At 44.9% G+C, this 13092-nt stretch overlaps 1 protein-coding gene across 16 annotated transcripts in view; it reads right to left on the minus strand.

The window, feature by feature from the left end:
• LOC139061333 (uncharacterized) overlaps positions 1–13092 on the minus strand; it is a 284688-nt gene that overhangs the window by 182737 nt on the left and 88859 nt on the right. For all 16 annotated transcript variants that reach the window (XM_070541220.1, XM_070541213.1, XM_070541217.1 and 13 more), the window contains 2 exons: positions 8562–8644; positions 832–921 (listed from right to left, as the gene is read on the minus strand). In XM_070541220.1, coding sequence (XP_070397321.1) covers positions 832–921; positions 8562–8626 — 155 coding nt within the window. In that variant the 5' untranslated portion in view covers positions 8627–8644. The remainder of the gene's footprint in view (positions 1–831; positions 922–8561; positions 8645–13092) is intronic.

Raw genomic sequence — 13092 nt, forward strand, 5'->3', positions numbered from 1 at the left:
TGTCTATGAACTAACTGGTGTTCCGCGCATATCTCGCAGCGTTTCTCTGTAGAAGAATGGACGCACCATGATAGAGCACTACCTTTAGACAAACACACACACACACAAGAAAAACGGTTTTCCGCCACCGTGGTCAACCCTTCATTTAGTACGCCCAACGATGAAGCAAACACCAATAGATTGATGTCTCTCTCGTATCGCCGCAGGTGCAGCTGAATACTGAATACTGCACCGCCACAGCTCTTACCATTGACCGGTAACGATAACAATTAGCGTTCGAGCCGCATATTTTAACAGGCTTAGCTCGGAGTCATCAATGTAGTGTCTATCGCCCTCCGATAGGGCGTGATTTCCTTTGACGATTGTTGTTTTACATTAGTAATACGAAGGCGAATGAGACCATATTGTAAAGACCGCTTGGGCGTATGGAAAAGTGTTACAGCATGCGTGGAATGAAGTTCACCGATTTACGTCTCTGGCTGACATCAAGAAGATCACGGCCGCTCACCTTAAATACTCATGCTATGCCTTCTATACTATATTTAGCCATATTTCATCACTTTATGCCGAAGCTTTCATATCAATCCTCTACGAGGCTTGGTTAAGTATCCTTGAATGAGAAGATTATTTCTTGTTACATCACGACTGCTATCACTGCAGGGTTCATTCCAACAGTGCCGCAGTGTTGCCCTCACACGAGGCACATTCCGCAGGGCAGTGTGTATTGTCTGTACTTCTCCGAACCTGCAATCATATACGCTTTCTAAGCGAACCATATCATTTCGGTTTATGATGAAGGTGTAAATACACTATACGATTTCTAACTCTTACGTGGAGCTGGCTTCAGGATGGTGGTTCTTGTCGATCCTTGTGTCACTACCGCGGTCGTGGTAATGGCTTCGGTGGTAGTCTTGTCCACAACTGGAAAGCCGTGTGCAATGAATTTTAGTGAGCACTATTCGTCATAGTCTACAAGTCTAACAGCCGCCTATGAACAATGCGGATGTTACCGCTGAAAAATCATTCGTGGAATTATTGCATGCCCGGATCAACTTGCTTCACTGTCGGTACCAGAGAAGACTACCACATTACACCCTTCCCCATTCCAGCCTCTTTGTGACGACACCTCTAGACACAATACAAATTCTGTACTACTATAATTTTCTGCTGGCTGATATCTTTTAACGGCGCTACAGTTATGAAGAGGATCTGGTGAAAGGCGTAGGCTGCAGCCGGATCTAATTTTGCAAGAAAACCTTGCCAGCAATTGCTTTGCACGAGCACATCCTTTTAGGAATGTTCGTACCCGTTCATATGCGCAGGCTTGACGCGTCAACGCACTACTGATAAGGACAGCGTGCTATGTCATGTGGGTCCGCACGTTTTTCTTGTTCTTGCCTAGATTGAAAAATTAGGCGCAATGCGCAGCCTTCGTCAAAGAAAGCCTATTTAAAGATGTAAAAATAAAAACGGCTAAATTTGTGGGTGCTGTAAACTCTACATCCGAAATCAAGCAGCCGCTCCCTTTCAGCTAAAACATTCCTTGAAAATAAAGTCTCGTTACAAACTGAGGAGGGTGGCGATAACCTGTTGCAAAAATGAGCTCGAAACAAGTAAACAGTTGGCAGTCTCTAGACTATTTTATGAAATATTTTTTTGAACTCTGACAAGAGCGTTTCACGTGATTCTTAAAAGGCCCCTGACCAAGCACAACAGCAAATTTCGGTTATACGCTGGAAGTTGTTACACGTTCTCTAGGGAGGGTTCTGCTGCAAAAATTGTCGAATCCGCTCATTAATATTCGAGATAGAAAAGCTTCAGTGCTGCGAACCCATGATTTCCGCAGGCGGGCTCCACTGCAAAGCAAGACGCTCTCTCCACTCGGCCCGCCTAGCCTCCGCAATCAAAATTCCTGCCCTGCGTTATGCCATACCGCACCTCGAGGATCACGTGACGCAAAGTCACAGGCCACACCTTTATTTTTTTCATCAGCTTTTTTTTTCGGCACAATTTTGCACGCTGTGCACAAGGACACGTGACTAGCGGTATAATTCAGGGCTACACGAATATTAAGGCAGAAGAAGCGGATCGCAGAGCATGATTGCGCGCCGGAACACGGTAGAAAATGGCATGGTTTCGCCACTTGCGCACGTAGGTACACGACCATGAAAACAAGCAGACGAAGCGGAAGTACACCTATCTTGCTTAGGTGCGAAGTAAAACAAAAAGCACTCAGACATTCGGCTTGTGTGTTTCATTAGTTCTCTAAACTTCAATTCGTCAATTCAAATAACAGATCACACAAATAACAGATGTTGCCTTGAATAATTATCGAAGTCACGCGTCACTATGAGCGACGCCACACTGCGGACACGAGCACGTAGGCGCAGGGACACGAGGACGCAACCGTCCGTCTTGGAACGTGGTCGCTGCGATAGAATTTGAAGTTCGTTCGGTTTGAAATTTCATTGTTTACGCGGCGCGTAGCGATGTAATCCTTTGCAAGCACAATCGTTAGCGCGCATTGTATGCTCTCCGCTTGTCAGCTCAATATGGCCAGACCTGGTGAGGGGCCTTTTAAGAAGCGGTATGTTGGACACCCAGGTAATTTTGTCCCTGCCTCCATTTTTATGCAGTCGCACGTCGCCTTAGGAGAGGCGTCGGTGGTGGCCAAGGCTCTCTAGATCCACCGGCCCTTCAGCCAGCAGAATCTATGGAAGTGTTTGAGAAGTTCCAAAGTCTGGAGGACGGGAAACAACTCCCGAAGCAGCCTTGCAGGAAATAGAGTTAGAAGCGTGCTGGAAAATATCCTCATGACGTGTCTGTCCAGGTACGGGATAACGGAAAATGGATTGCTCGTTCAGGGGGGCTGGACGATGCGGCCACCCCATCAACGCGTAGTAAGATTTGGGGAATGCATCTGATTTAACGTGCCCAGGGACACTTTGGCATGGGTGCTGGTGCACGCTAAAATAGAAACAAAGAAAGTTATATATTTTTAATGGCTACGGCCAAAAGGTAGGCGATAAAAAGATAGCATGAAAAGCCTAATTACCTACTCGGTAATGAGCAACAATATAGCAATGACACTTTTTGAGAGACGGGAAACATGTACAGAAAAAGATAAACTATAAGGAAAGAGGTGGGTGCAGTTAGAAAAATGATTCAAGAGAAAGTGCGCATCTGGGAACAAAAAGAAGACGAGACTGACAGACAGCAGCCAGGAGAAAATGACAGTTGTATAGAATTTGCATTGCGTCGAGAAGCGAGTGTCGGCAAAAAGAGGCTGGAATGTGAAAGTGAGTACACGACCATGGGAACAAGCAGACGAAGCAGAAGTACATCTATCTTGCTTCGGTGCGAAGTAAAACAAAAAGCACTCAAACATTCGGTTTAAGTGTTTCATTATTTCTCTAAACTTCAATTCGTCAATCCAAACCCGCAGTGAAACGGAAGCTAGTTGATCCGGCCATGAGATAATTCCACGAATGATTTTGCATGGACAGTGGACGCTGGTACGGCTACGTCCGCAGCTAAGCGGCGAAAAGTTTAGGTTGGTCATTCAGACCCGAAAATTTGGTGCGTGAGGTCAGAAAAAGATGTTTATAAGTATAATCGTTAACTTTTTTCTGTGCACGCTGAAATATTACGCTACTCGAAATGCTTGTGCCATTACACGCCACTCATCCGTATTCAGGTAATGCGGGTCAAGTAATGTGTGCAACTCAAGGGAAAAAAGTGGGGTTCCGAATTCTTGTATAAGCCTGCTGACGAAACCAGGAGAGTGCAGGCCTTGTGGTGCTACATGCCTCGAGCTAGGGAAGCATCTTCCCTAACTGTCACACTGTTCGATGAATAAGGGAAGACAACATTGTGTTTTGCACAAATTTGTCGTCTTACACAAATAGTGAGGTCGTTTAAATCCTTCATAAATTAGGCGCTCTAAACATATAATACCCTTCCCTAATTAACTGGATTCGCACCTTTCTGACATCTCGTACTCAATTTGTAACCACTAATGACGTTAACTCGCCTCTAGCTCCAGTTTAATCTGGCGTTCCGCAAGGGTCTATGCTCGGTTCTTTGTTAATCTTAATTTATAATGAAGCCTTGCCCGATCACGTTTCCTCCAACGTTTATCAGCCGAGTTGCTCTTATATTGTCAAATATCTACTCCCTCAGACAATCAAGGAATGAAGGAGGATCTCGATAACATTCTTGAGCGGTGTCATCCATGCCTCACAGAATTCGCTATTAAAAAGTAACCCGCCGTGGTTGCTCAGTGGCTATGGTGTTGGGCTGCTGAGCACGAGGTCGCGGGATCAAATCCCGGCCACGGCGGCCACATTTCGATGGGGGCGAAATGCGAAAACACCCGTGTGCTTAGATTTAGGTGCACGTTAAAGAACCCCAGGTGGTCAAAATTTCCGGAGTCCTCCACTACGGCGTGCCTCATAATCAGAAAGTGGTTTTGGCACGTAAAAGTCAAAATATTATTATTACTATTAAAAAGTAAGGCTAGCATGATTTCCTTTTCTGCAGTGATCTGCACCAGCTATGCGCCAATCCCACTAGAATGTGTTACATCATATCGATGCTTGTGGGCTCCCATTGCCAATAACTTTTTCAGGAAAACTCATTTTCATTACATAACCTCCAAGGCCACACGTACAGTGGGATACTTTCGCTGGAAATTCACCCTAGCACCATGAACGCTGAAGCCTATTCTATAGAACTTACATTCCTCCACAGCTTGAGTACGCGTCATCAGTAACGGATCCTGGAGATGATACCATCATACAAACCCTACACTTTTTGCGTACAACGTCCTACCCATATGCGGTACATTTCCGTTGCAGTGCAAGGTGCTGCATAATAATCGGACCTTCAAAGAATATGGTGCCTGACAATCTCCGCGGCGGCAGGCTAGGGCCTCTATATAACGTTTATAAGCAGGCTTCAAATTCGGCGGTGAGAAACCAAAACGAAGCGTTGAGAGAGCGTTACAAAGCAAAATCTCCAAGCAGCGGTGAGAGAGACGCCATGACGGACAGGAAGACAAAGAAGTCGTCGCCTCTGTGTGTTGCTTTGATGGCGGAGGAGGAGGAAAAACTGAGCCCGCCGGGAGGGAGCAAAAACATGGCGTATGCCGGCGGACGATGGGATTGTTTTCGACGCCAATTATCGTCGTACCCGTGTAACGGCGACGTTACGCGACTGTGTTCGTGTTGTGAAGTCATCTGGCTGCGTCGATGGACGCTCTGTGCGATGTCGGTGTTGTTGAACTCTACCTATGGTACCGGAAATATGGCTGCGTCGATGGACGCTCTACGCGATGTCGGTGTTCAACTCTACCTATGGTACCGGAAATAGCAAGAAGCCAGGGTAACTTCGACAACTTGTGGCACTGCGGCGGCCACGCGCGGTATCAGCGGCGGTGGGCCGCCATGTGCGCTGGAACGGCGGCCCCACGAGTAAAGGAACGAAGGGGTGGTGGCGTTGTCTTCACGAAAAACAGCATTCCTTGTTACCAGCTTCCGAACAGTTGTACTCACGAAATTCTTTGTGTGCACATATCCGTGCCTACATGCACATGCACACTCATATCTTGTTATCGCCCAGCCGATTGTCACCATTCCTTTATCGACGAACTTAACACTGTCGATTCCGTAGGTCTATTCCTGCTTCCCATACGCTAAGCTTCCTAAATGCTCAACTTCTACCACTGCATTATTATGAGCCACCATGTAATGAATCTCGGTGATGTAAACATCTGAACGTGTAGTACTAATACGGACGAGCACATTGAAGTTTTGGCGCGTGAACTAGTTATAGGCGTATAGTTCCGCTTCGGTTTCCTCCAATTGCCCCATTGCTGGCGATTCTATCTCCTTGCATAGGCAGTGGTTCTTTCGTTGAATTTGTCAAATTTTGTAGAACGAGGGTTTTCTTTTAAACAATATTCTGGTGCTTTAAGCACTTTCTTCTATATAGTGTGTCAATTTGCGCGAGTTTCTGGATAGCATGTCAATATGTCGCATTCATTGCAAGTTAGAGCCCAATTAAGCTCGAAACAAGCTTCAAGCGAAAATAATTTACATCTGACGACGCATCAGCTCCGAAGGGTCCCTTTGCGCAAGAAGCAACGTTTGTCACAGTGTCGCTATTGTATCACAACACAACATTTACAATGTCACAACATTTGCCATATCGCTTCGAGATTAGCAGTGCAGCAGTTGCTTGTAGAAGGGGCGAAGTTCCCTGCCACAGGCAATACCGAAAAAATTATGGTTTTCTCTGCTTGAGTCGTTTCATAATGTCAGAAAGCATCGCTGCATAACTAAAAGCTATGAAAGAACAAGAACATATCAGCAAGTTGGACATTTTGCTTTTGTGTAGTGATTGCTGTGTAGTGTTTATCTTCGGCTATGACGAACCCACTAGCCCCAAAATATCCCATAATAAGACATTTATTATGAGCTCATGTTTCTCGAATTATCAAATTTCTACAACATCGTTTTTGTCACCTAATTGAGTTTTCTTTCCCTACACAATTAAAATGGGAGACGTCGACACTAATAACGCCGTCGAAGAAAGCAGAACCCCTGGTTGTCTTATGCAACAATAGAGAGGGCCACATCACTAGTTATATGTCAATACTGCTATTTTGCTGACAGGCCAACGCCATGTGGTATAAGTCACCTTTCTGGCTACAAAATGTGCTCTGTGCCGAAAATGACTCGGGCTCATTGGCGTGAAGCGTAGCTGGTCGGATTGTAGTCAAAGTGTACCGAGTTAGAGATTGGGCTAGTGGACTGTGCTGCCCAGTGATGGTGCTTGCGTACAGGAAAACTGAACAGCGAAAAATCAGCGACTGCTTGCACTTCCCCACCACAAGAGTTAAGGAGACGGAAACGATGTTCACGTTTGCTGGAGCACCCACGGAAATGTCTCCGAAGGTCCTCCAGCAAGTTAGAGGTGCTTCTACAATGATTCAATGTAAGAATTGAGATTCTGTTGTAAAGGTGATTACTGACTGAACATAGCAGAAGGAATTTCTCTGGCTATTTTCTTGACTCAGAAATCGACTCTTCGCGCTCTTCACGCTTTAGAGCAGTTATGTGTTCAACAGAAAATCAACACGGAAGTTTATATCGCTTGGGCTTGTATTGAGGGATGCTGTCATGCATATTATTCAGAATAAGCTCAGCAAATCTGTTTGCCAACGTCGCACACGCTATTCACTAGACACCAATCAACCATAGAGAAAAAAACATGAAATGCTTAGCTTAGTCAGACTTAATAAGAAAAGCGGGAAACTTATTGACCCCATTTGAGCCTTAGTGAGTTAAAGCTGACGAAGACGCTGGCATCTGTAGCAGGCGGTGTCCGACCCTACCCGACTGACAGACAATGTCATCGTGTAGAAACACTATCATCAGCTACCAACGCGTTCTAGGGCAGATGCTTACATACTAAATTGAAAATACAAGAGCGGGTCAGAGAAAGCCGTACCACATAGCGCTTGAATGCAATAGCATACTATTACCTCCAAGTCTACTGTCAAAGGATTTGGGTGCCTGCATCTGCCAAAACGAATCCATCAAGGCTAGTTCTGCCTATGCGTCCAGCACAGTATATCCGCAAGAACTGCTCCTGCACATATCCGATAAGCTTTTTAAAATACACCGGCACAGGGTTCCACGCTACAGAAATGGAATGAAGGTACAGTTGAACGAGCGCCCAATGGAGCCTGCGAAAGTGTGCCTGTGTGCGGGTTCACGTGTGGGCAACAGGCAGGACGGCTTTTAATTTTGAAAAAGCATTTCCGTTCAGTATCTCGTGCGATGTGCAGTGTTGGCACCGGGTCAAATACGTGTAATTGTCATTCATGAGTTAATGAGTAGATTTGCAGATATTGAGGAGTAGCCGTGCAGACGGGATGGTAACCGACATACTCTATGCCGTCTATGAACTATCAGACGGCTACCCGGTCTCGTTGCTACTGGCATAAAACAAGACATTACGTTTGCTATCGGACGTAGTTTTACACAATCCCATCCAGCATTCCTCGTAAATTACATATTGCAAATCGAACAGCAGGGGAAAGACATCGGAACGAAGTGCGCAATCGGATGTCTTTTTTTTTTTTTGAAGAGCACGCTCCTTGAATAATGACAGCGCTCATTCTTCGTCTCTTGTCCGCACCCAGTTGGCATGTTGACCGGTTGGCGCAAGACAATATGCGTCATAAATTCAGCCTTCAATCACAGCATTTTTGGCCTTGCCCTGCCTACCACAATCCATAGCTGACAACTGCCCTTAATCGCAGGCTTTCGAGAACATGAGCTGGAAAACAGTGAGTTGATCAAATGTGAGTAAAAAAGTTCAACGTTCAAGAAGCGGAGGAAAGTGTTCGCTTTATTTCTAGCGCCGTTGTCAGCATTATTCTTGCTTTGCTGGTGCATCAGACAACCACCTCTACAAGCCCCATATACTCTTTGATAACGATTCGAAGGCCCCTCACGCAACTTGGACACTGCGTAATTGTTTGTACTTACGGACTTGGGGTCATCTGGCAGCGACAACCAGAGCGATGGCAAGGACAATGGTGCAAGTTGTCCATGCACCAAGCCGCACAATCCTTGAAAATAAAGAAGGCGAAGGAACGTTCTACAACCGGCTTCCACTGTAAGGATTGGTCGGCTGACCATTATAAAAAGCTGGGAATAGGCAGTGTCAACCTGAGCACATTGAGTAATACATACTAACGTCAGATGCATTTTCACTGCGCAGCATATCGTATTCTTTACAAGGTGCCGGCATTTTTTTTCAGTATAAGTATACAAAAATAATTTTGGTTGAAAGAAAATAATCTTTTACATCGCCTTATCAAGACATCCCTGACCCGCATTGTGCACACATCATGCTACCTGCCATGTGGCAGCTAACAGTGTTCACAATATAGAGCAGTTTTTTACACTGCACATGAAACGGTCTGTGGCAGATAGCGCTATATTAAACCACGTACGGGACGGAAGAATTAACATTGATTCCACAAACTAAAATACGCATTCTACGATGTACCCGAATTTCCTAATTAAGGTTTTTACAGGGTGAAGTGTGTTCTATGGTATGTATTGAATATACTAATTGTAGCCGGTGATTCCCCAAGGTATACTGATCGAAAACAAATTCTGATATGACACCGATTTATACGCGCCGTACAATTTTCCTGGTCTTACCTCCACTCTTTGTAAAAGTGCCGTTTATTTCACCGAAGCACCAAACTTACAACAACGCCCATGTGTTTTTTCACATAAAATGCTCTCATATGGTGTCATCCACAAAATTCCTTGAAGTGGATACGCCTTGCGAACTAAGCGGCTAGAACTTGTAAATTGAACTATTTCAACGGTAAAATAACGAGTTCCAGCTTAATGCAGCGTCAGTATTTATTCCCTAAATCTGTTTAAAAAGTATTACTGCTAGGTTGAACCACAGGCTGAACAGCACATCCCCTAGCGCATTTTGATTTCTTGTGCAAGTAACTTCCGCCCATGAGTAATCTAACGCAAGAACTAGAAATGTGCTATCTGCCTAATAAATTCATTTCTACATCTACAATAACAACAATCGTGTATATGCTGTGGAACACGTTACCAAGTTCCCCGGAAGCTAAAGGCACAAGCGGTTCAACGTGTTGACCAGTATTACCAAATAAATTGCCACGCAGGTGCAATAAGAGCTTGCCGCTTTTTTGAATGCGAGCAATAACCCCTGTCACACAAGCACTCGCAAATATTTTGAGCAAAAGGACTTGTCCCGAAAAAGAGTTTCGCTCGCCGCACACGATAGAGAGCTATCTTTTTCACAAGCGTACTTTTCTGGAAGCGGAGTTCGTCGATCATTTTTATGGGCGAAAATGAGTAGTCTCTAAACCAGTGTATATAAAGGGGTATTTTTCTGTCGCCTCGACTCATCATGAAAAAAAATCAGTTTTATGTCTCGGAGAAGGTGCAGTGAACCCAGTAACGCTCATTTTCTTCTGGGCCTTCGTAAGCAAGTCAAACGGGTCCTTTGTATTTGTAAAGATTGGATGCGCTTTGTAGACGGTTACAACGAAGAAGACGGGACAGGCGCAAACTAACAACTGAGGTTTATTCGGGGGAAACATTTAAATATCAGTTCATGCGAGCCCAGGCTCATCAGAGTATCAGCAGCAGAAAAGAGGAGATAAACACAAAACCAGAAAAATCAATGGCGTGGCTCTGCTAATATTTTCTAGGAAGCATGCCTTCCTGTTGTAAAGTATGATCGATGTGTCACTGATGCATGCTTGTCCCTTCTTTCTTACATGATATGCCTCTAGAAGTTCCCGTCCTTTTTCGTTACTGCACTTGCGCAGGATCTTAACCTGATTGAGCAGAGGCCTGCATTTATGATCTAAGCAATGCATGGGTAAATGACGTTGCTCCCGGTTTTTAATAGATCTTTCGTGTTGACGGATTCGCACGTTCAAACAACGGCCCGTCTGGCCTATGTAGGTTTTGCCGCATGTCAGGGGAATCTCATAAATGGCGCCAACTTGGCAATCTACATAGAGGTTGTGTTTCACGCCACAGCCACCTTGCTTCTTTCTTGCGTAAAGTCTCCCAATGCGGGCGCAAAGGTGACTAAGCTTGCAAGGAGCCGAGCAAACGAGTGCGACACTCTGCTTGGTTGCTATCTTTTTCAGATTGTGTGCAGTTCTCTGAACATAAGGGATTACGACTGGCTTTGAAGTTTTGTTGGCAATATCAGTGTTTATTTTTTGGCGCTTTAACCTCTTTTCGAGCGTTTCAACAACTGCCAGCAAAACCACATCGGGGAAGCCGGCTCCAAAAGAGGCTGAAGAGGCGTGAAAGACAAGAATGCCTATGTAGATTGCCAAGTTGGCGTCATTTATCAGATTCCCCTGACATGCGGCAAAACCTACATAGGCCAGACGGGCCGTTGTTTGAACGTGCGAATCCATGAACACGAACGATCTATTAAAACCGAGAGCAACGTCATTTATCCATGCATTGGTTGGATCATAAATACAGGCCTCTGCTCAATCAGGTTAAAATCCTGTGCAAGTGCAGTTACAAAAAATCATGGGAGCTTTACAGGCATAATATATAAAAAAGAAGGGACAAGCTTGCATCAGTGACACATTGATCATACTTTACAATAGAAAGGCACGTTTCCTAGAAAATATTAGCTGAGCCACGCCATTGGTTTTTCCGATTGTGTTTTTCTCCTTATCTGCTGCTGATACCCTGATGCGCCTGGGCTGGCATGAACTGATATTTAAATGTTTCCCCCGAATAAACCACAGTTTGCGCCTGTCCCGTCTTCTTCCTTGTGACCTTCTACAAAGCGCAGTCAATCTTTCCAAATACAATGAACGAACTTGCCCAACAACGCCTTCTGCTAAACGGGTCCCGTAAAGCAGGTGGACCTCTCTCTCCAACCTACTGCAATAAATCTTCACTTTACTTTATTATTTCTTACTCTGGGGTTCGGAAATTTTCTTGAAAACCGTGTAATGATATAGGTTTTCACTTTATATTTAGAAGTACATCAGTTTATTTTGGCCGTGTTTATTTCGAACGCTAGCGCCATGCTTTCCGTATAGCGTGCTCAGAAGGAAACACTAAAATGAGATCGTTGGTTCCGTAATTATATTATGAAGGTCTATGCTTAATTAAATAGAAGCGAGTCCATACATCGGATTCATAGAACATTGGCAGGGAGCTGTAGTAAACTTTGATTACTTTCTAGCTAAGCACAAAGAACTTCGACTAAACACGTGTTATGTAAGCAATGCTGCTGTTGTGCACACGCTCAAATATGCGTGACAAGGATGAAGGTGTGTCGATATGACACAATTCAAGAGAAATTGTGGAAACTACGGTGAAACACTTCGACGAAAAAGACTGTCTTAGAGAACATTGCACGAAATAACCAATTGACGCATGCATTATTCGCAGAAGTAACAAAACGCTACCCATATGAGTTCATTGATGCAGCTGAAGGCGGCTACACTGGCTTAGAATAAAGGGCCAAGAGCTAGATACGACCACCTCATGCGGGTAATAACATTTAGCTGTCGAATACTAATTGGTCTACGCAATCACAGGTGAAACGATGCAATTTGAGCAATTCTAAACAAAGGAAGTTCTATAGTACATAAACTTTGGAACCAGTAAGCTCCTGACTGGAAGTAATAAGCTGGCTGTGTTTACGGCATTTCACACCGGCCATCACGCGAGTCCCACAATATCGCTTTAGCAGAAACTGCTCAAATTGATTACCCGGTAAAGGCGGATGCCATTTACCCGGAATCAGTAGCTGAGCCACGCCATTGGTTTTCCTGATTTTGTGTTTTTCTGCCCTTACCTGCTGCTGATATGGTAAATGGTGGTAAATGGTGGTGGTGGTGGCTATGTGATTCAAGGGATTGGAGTCGCAAAGTTCGTGCACATTTACGTGACGCAGGATCGAGAGAGCAAAGCGGACGCTCATTTTGCATGTCTGTGACTGCGTTAGCAGACGTGAAAGGCACCGATTACGATATATTGGTGTTTCAGTGCGCCAACTGGCAGTTCGCGTTCGCGGTTTGTGAACGTTGGTCGCCGTGAGCAGTTCTTTGGTCGCTAGTCACAGTCACTTGCTGGTGTAAATTCCACCTTAGTGTTCGTTCCCGCTTATCGCGACTGCGTCGTTCACGCCACTATCGCTTCGTATGCAAAGGTCAGACGGTTACCGTCTCATGCAGTGAGCACTGTTAGTCCTTCGAAATCACTTTTGCAGTGTCGCGACGCACAGTTGCGCACTCACATGGAACTTTTAGCATTTCATGCGCAGAAAAATGAACCAATTAAACCGTGCACGTACAATGACTGCATCCATGGGATAATCTATGAGAAGTAATATTGTTACGTGTAGCTGATGCCCATTGCTATTTACAATTTATTTACAGGGGAGCTAACGGAGGCCAAAATGACGACGCTATATCAAGCGGGCACACACGTCTTCTTTCTCCTCAGTGCAGCCACACAGTGG

The sequence above is a fragment of the Dermacentor albipictus genome, chromosome 6, assembly GCF_038994185.2.
Source record: "Dermacentor albipictus isolate Rhodes 1998 colony chromosome 6, USDA_Dalb.pri_finalv2, whole genome shotgun sequence".
NCBI lineage: Eukaryota > Metazoa > Arthropoda > Arachnida > Ixodida > Ixodidae > Dermacentor > Dermacentor albipictus.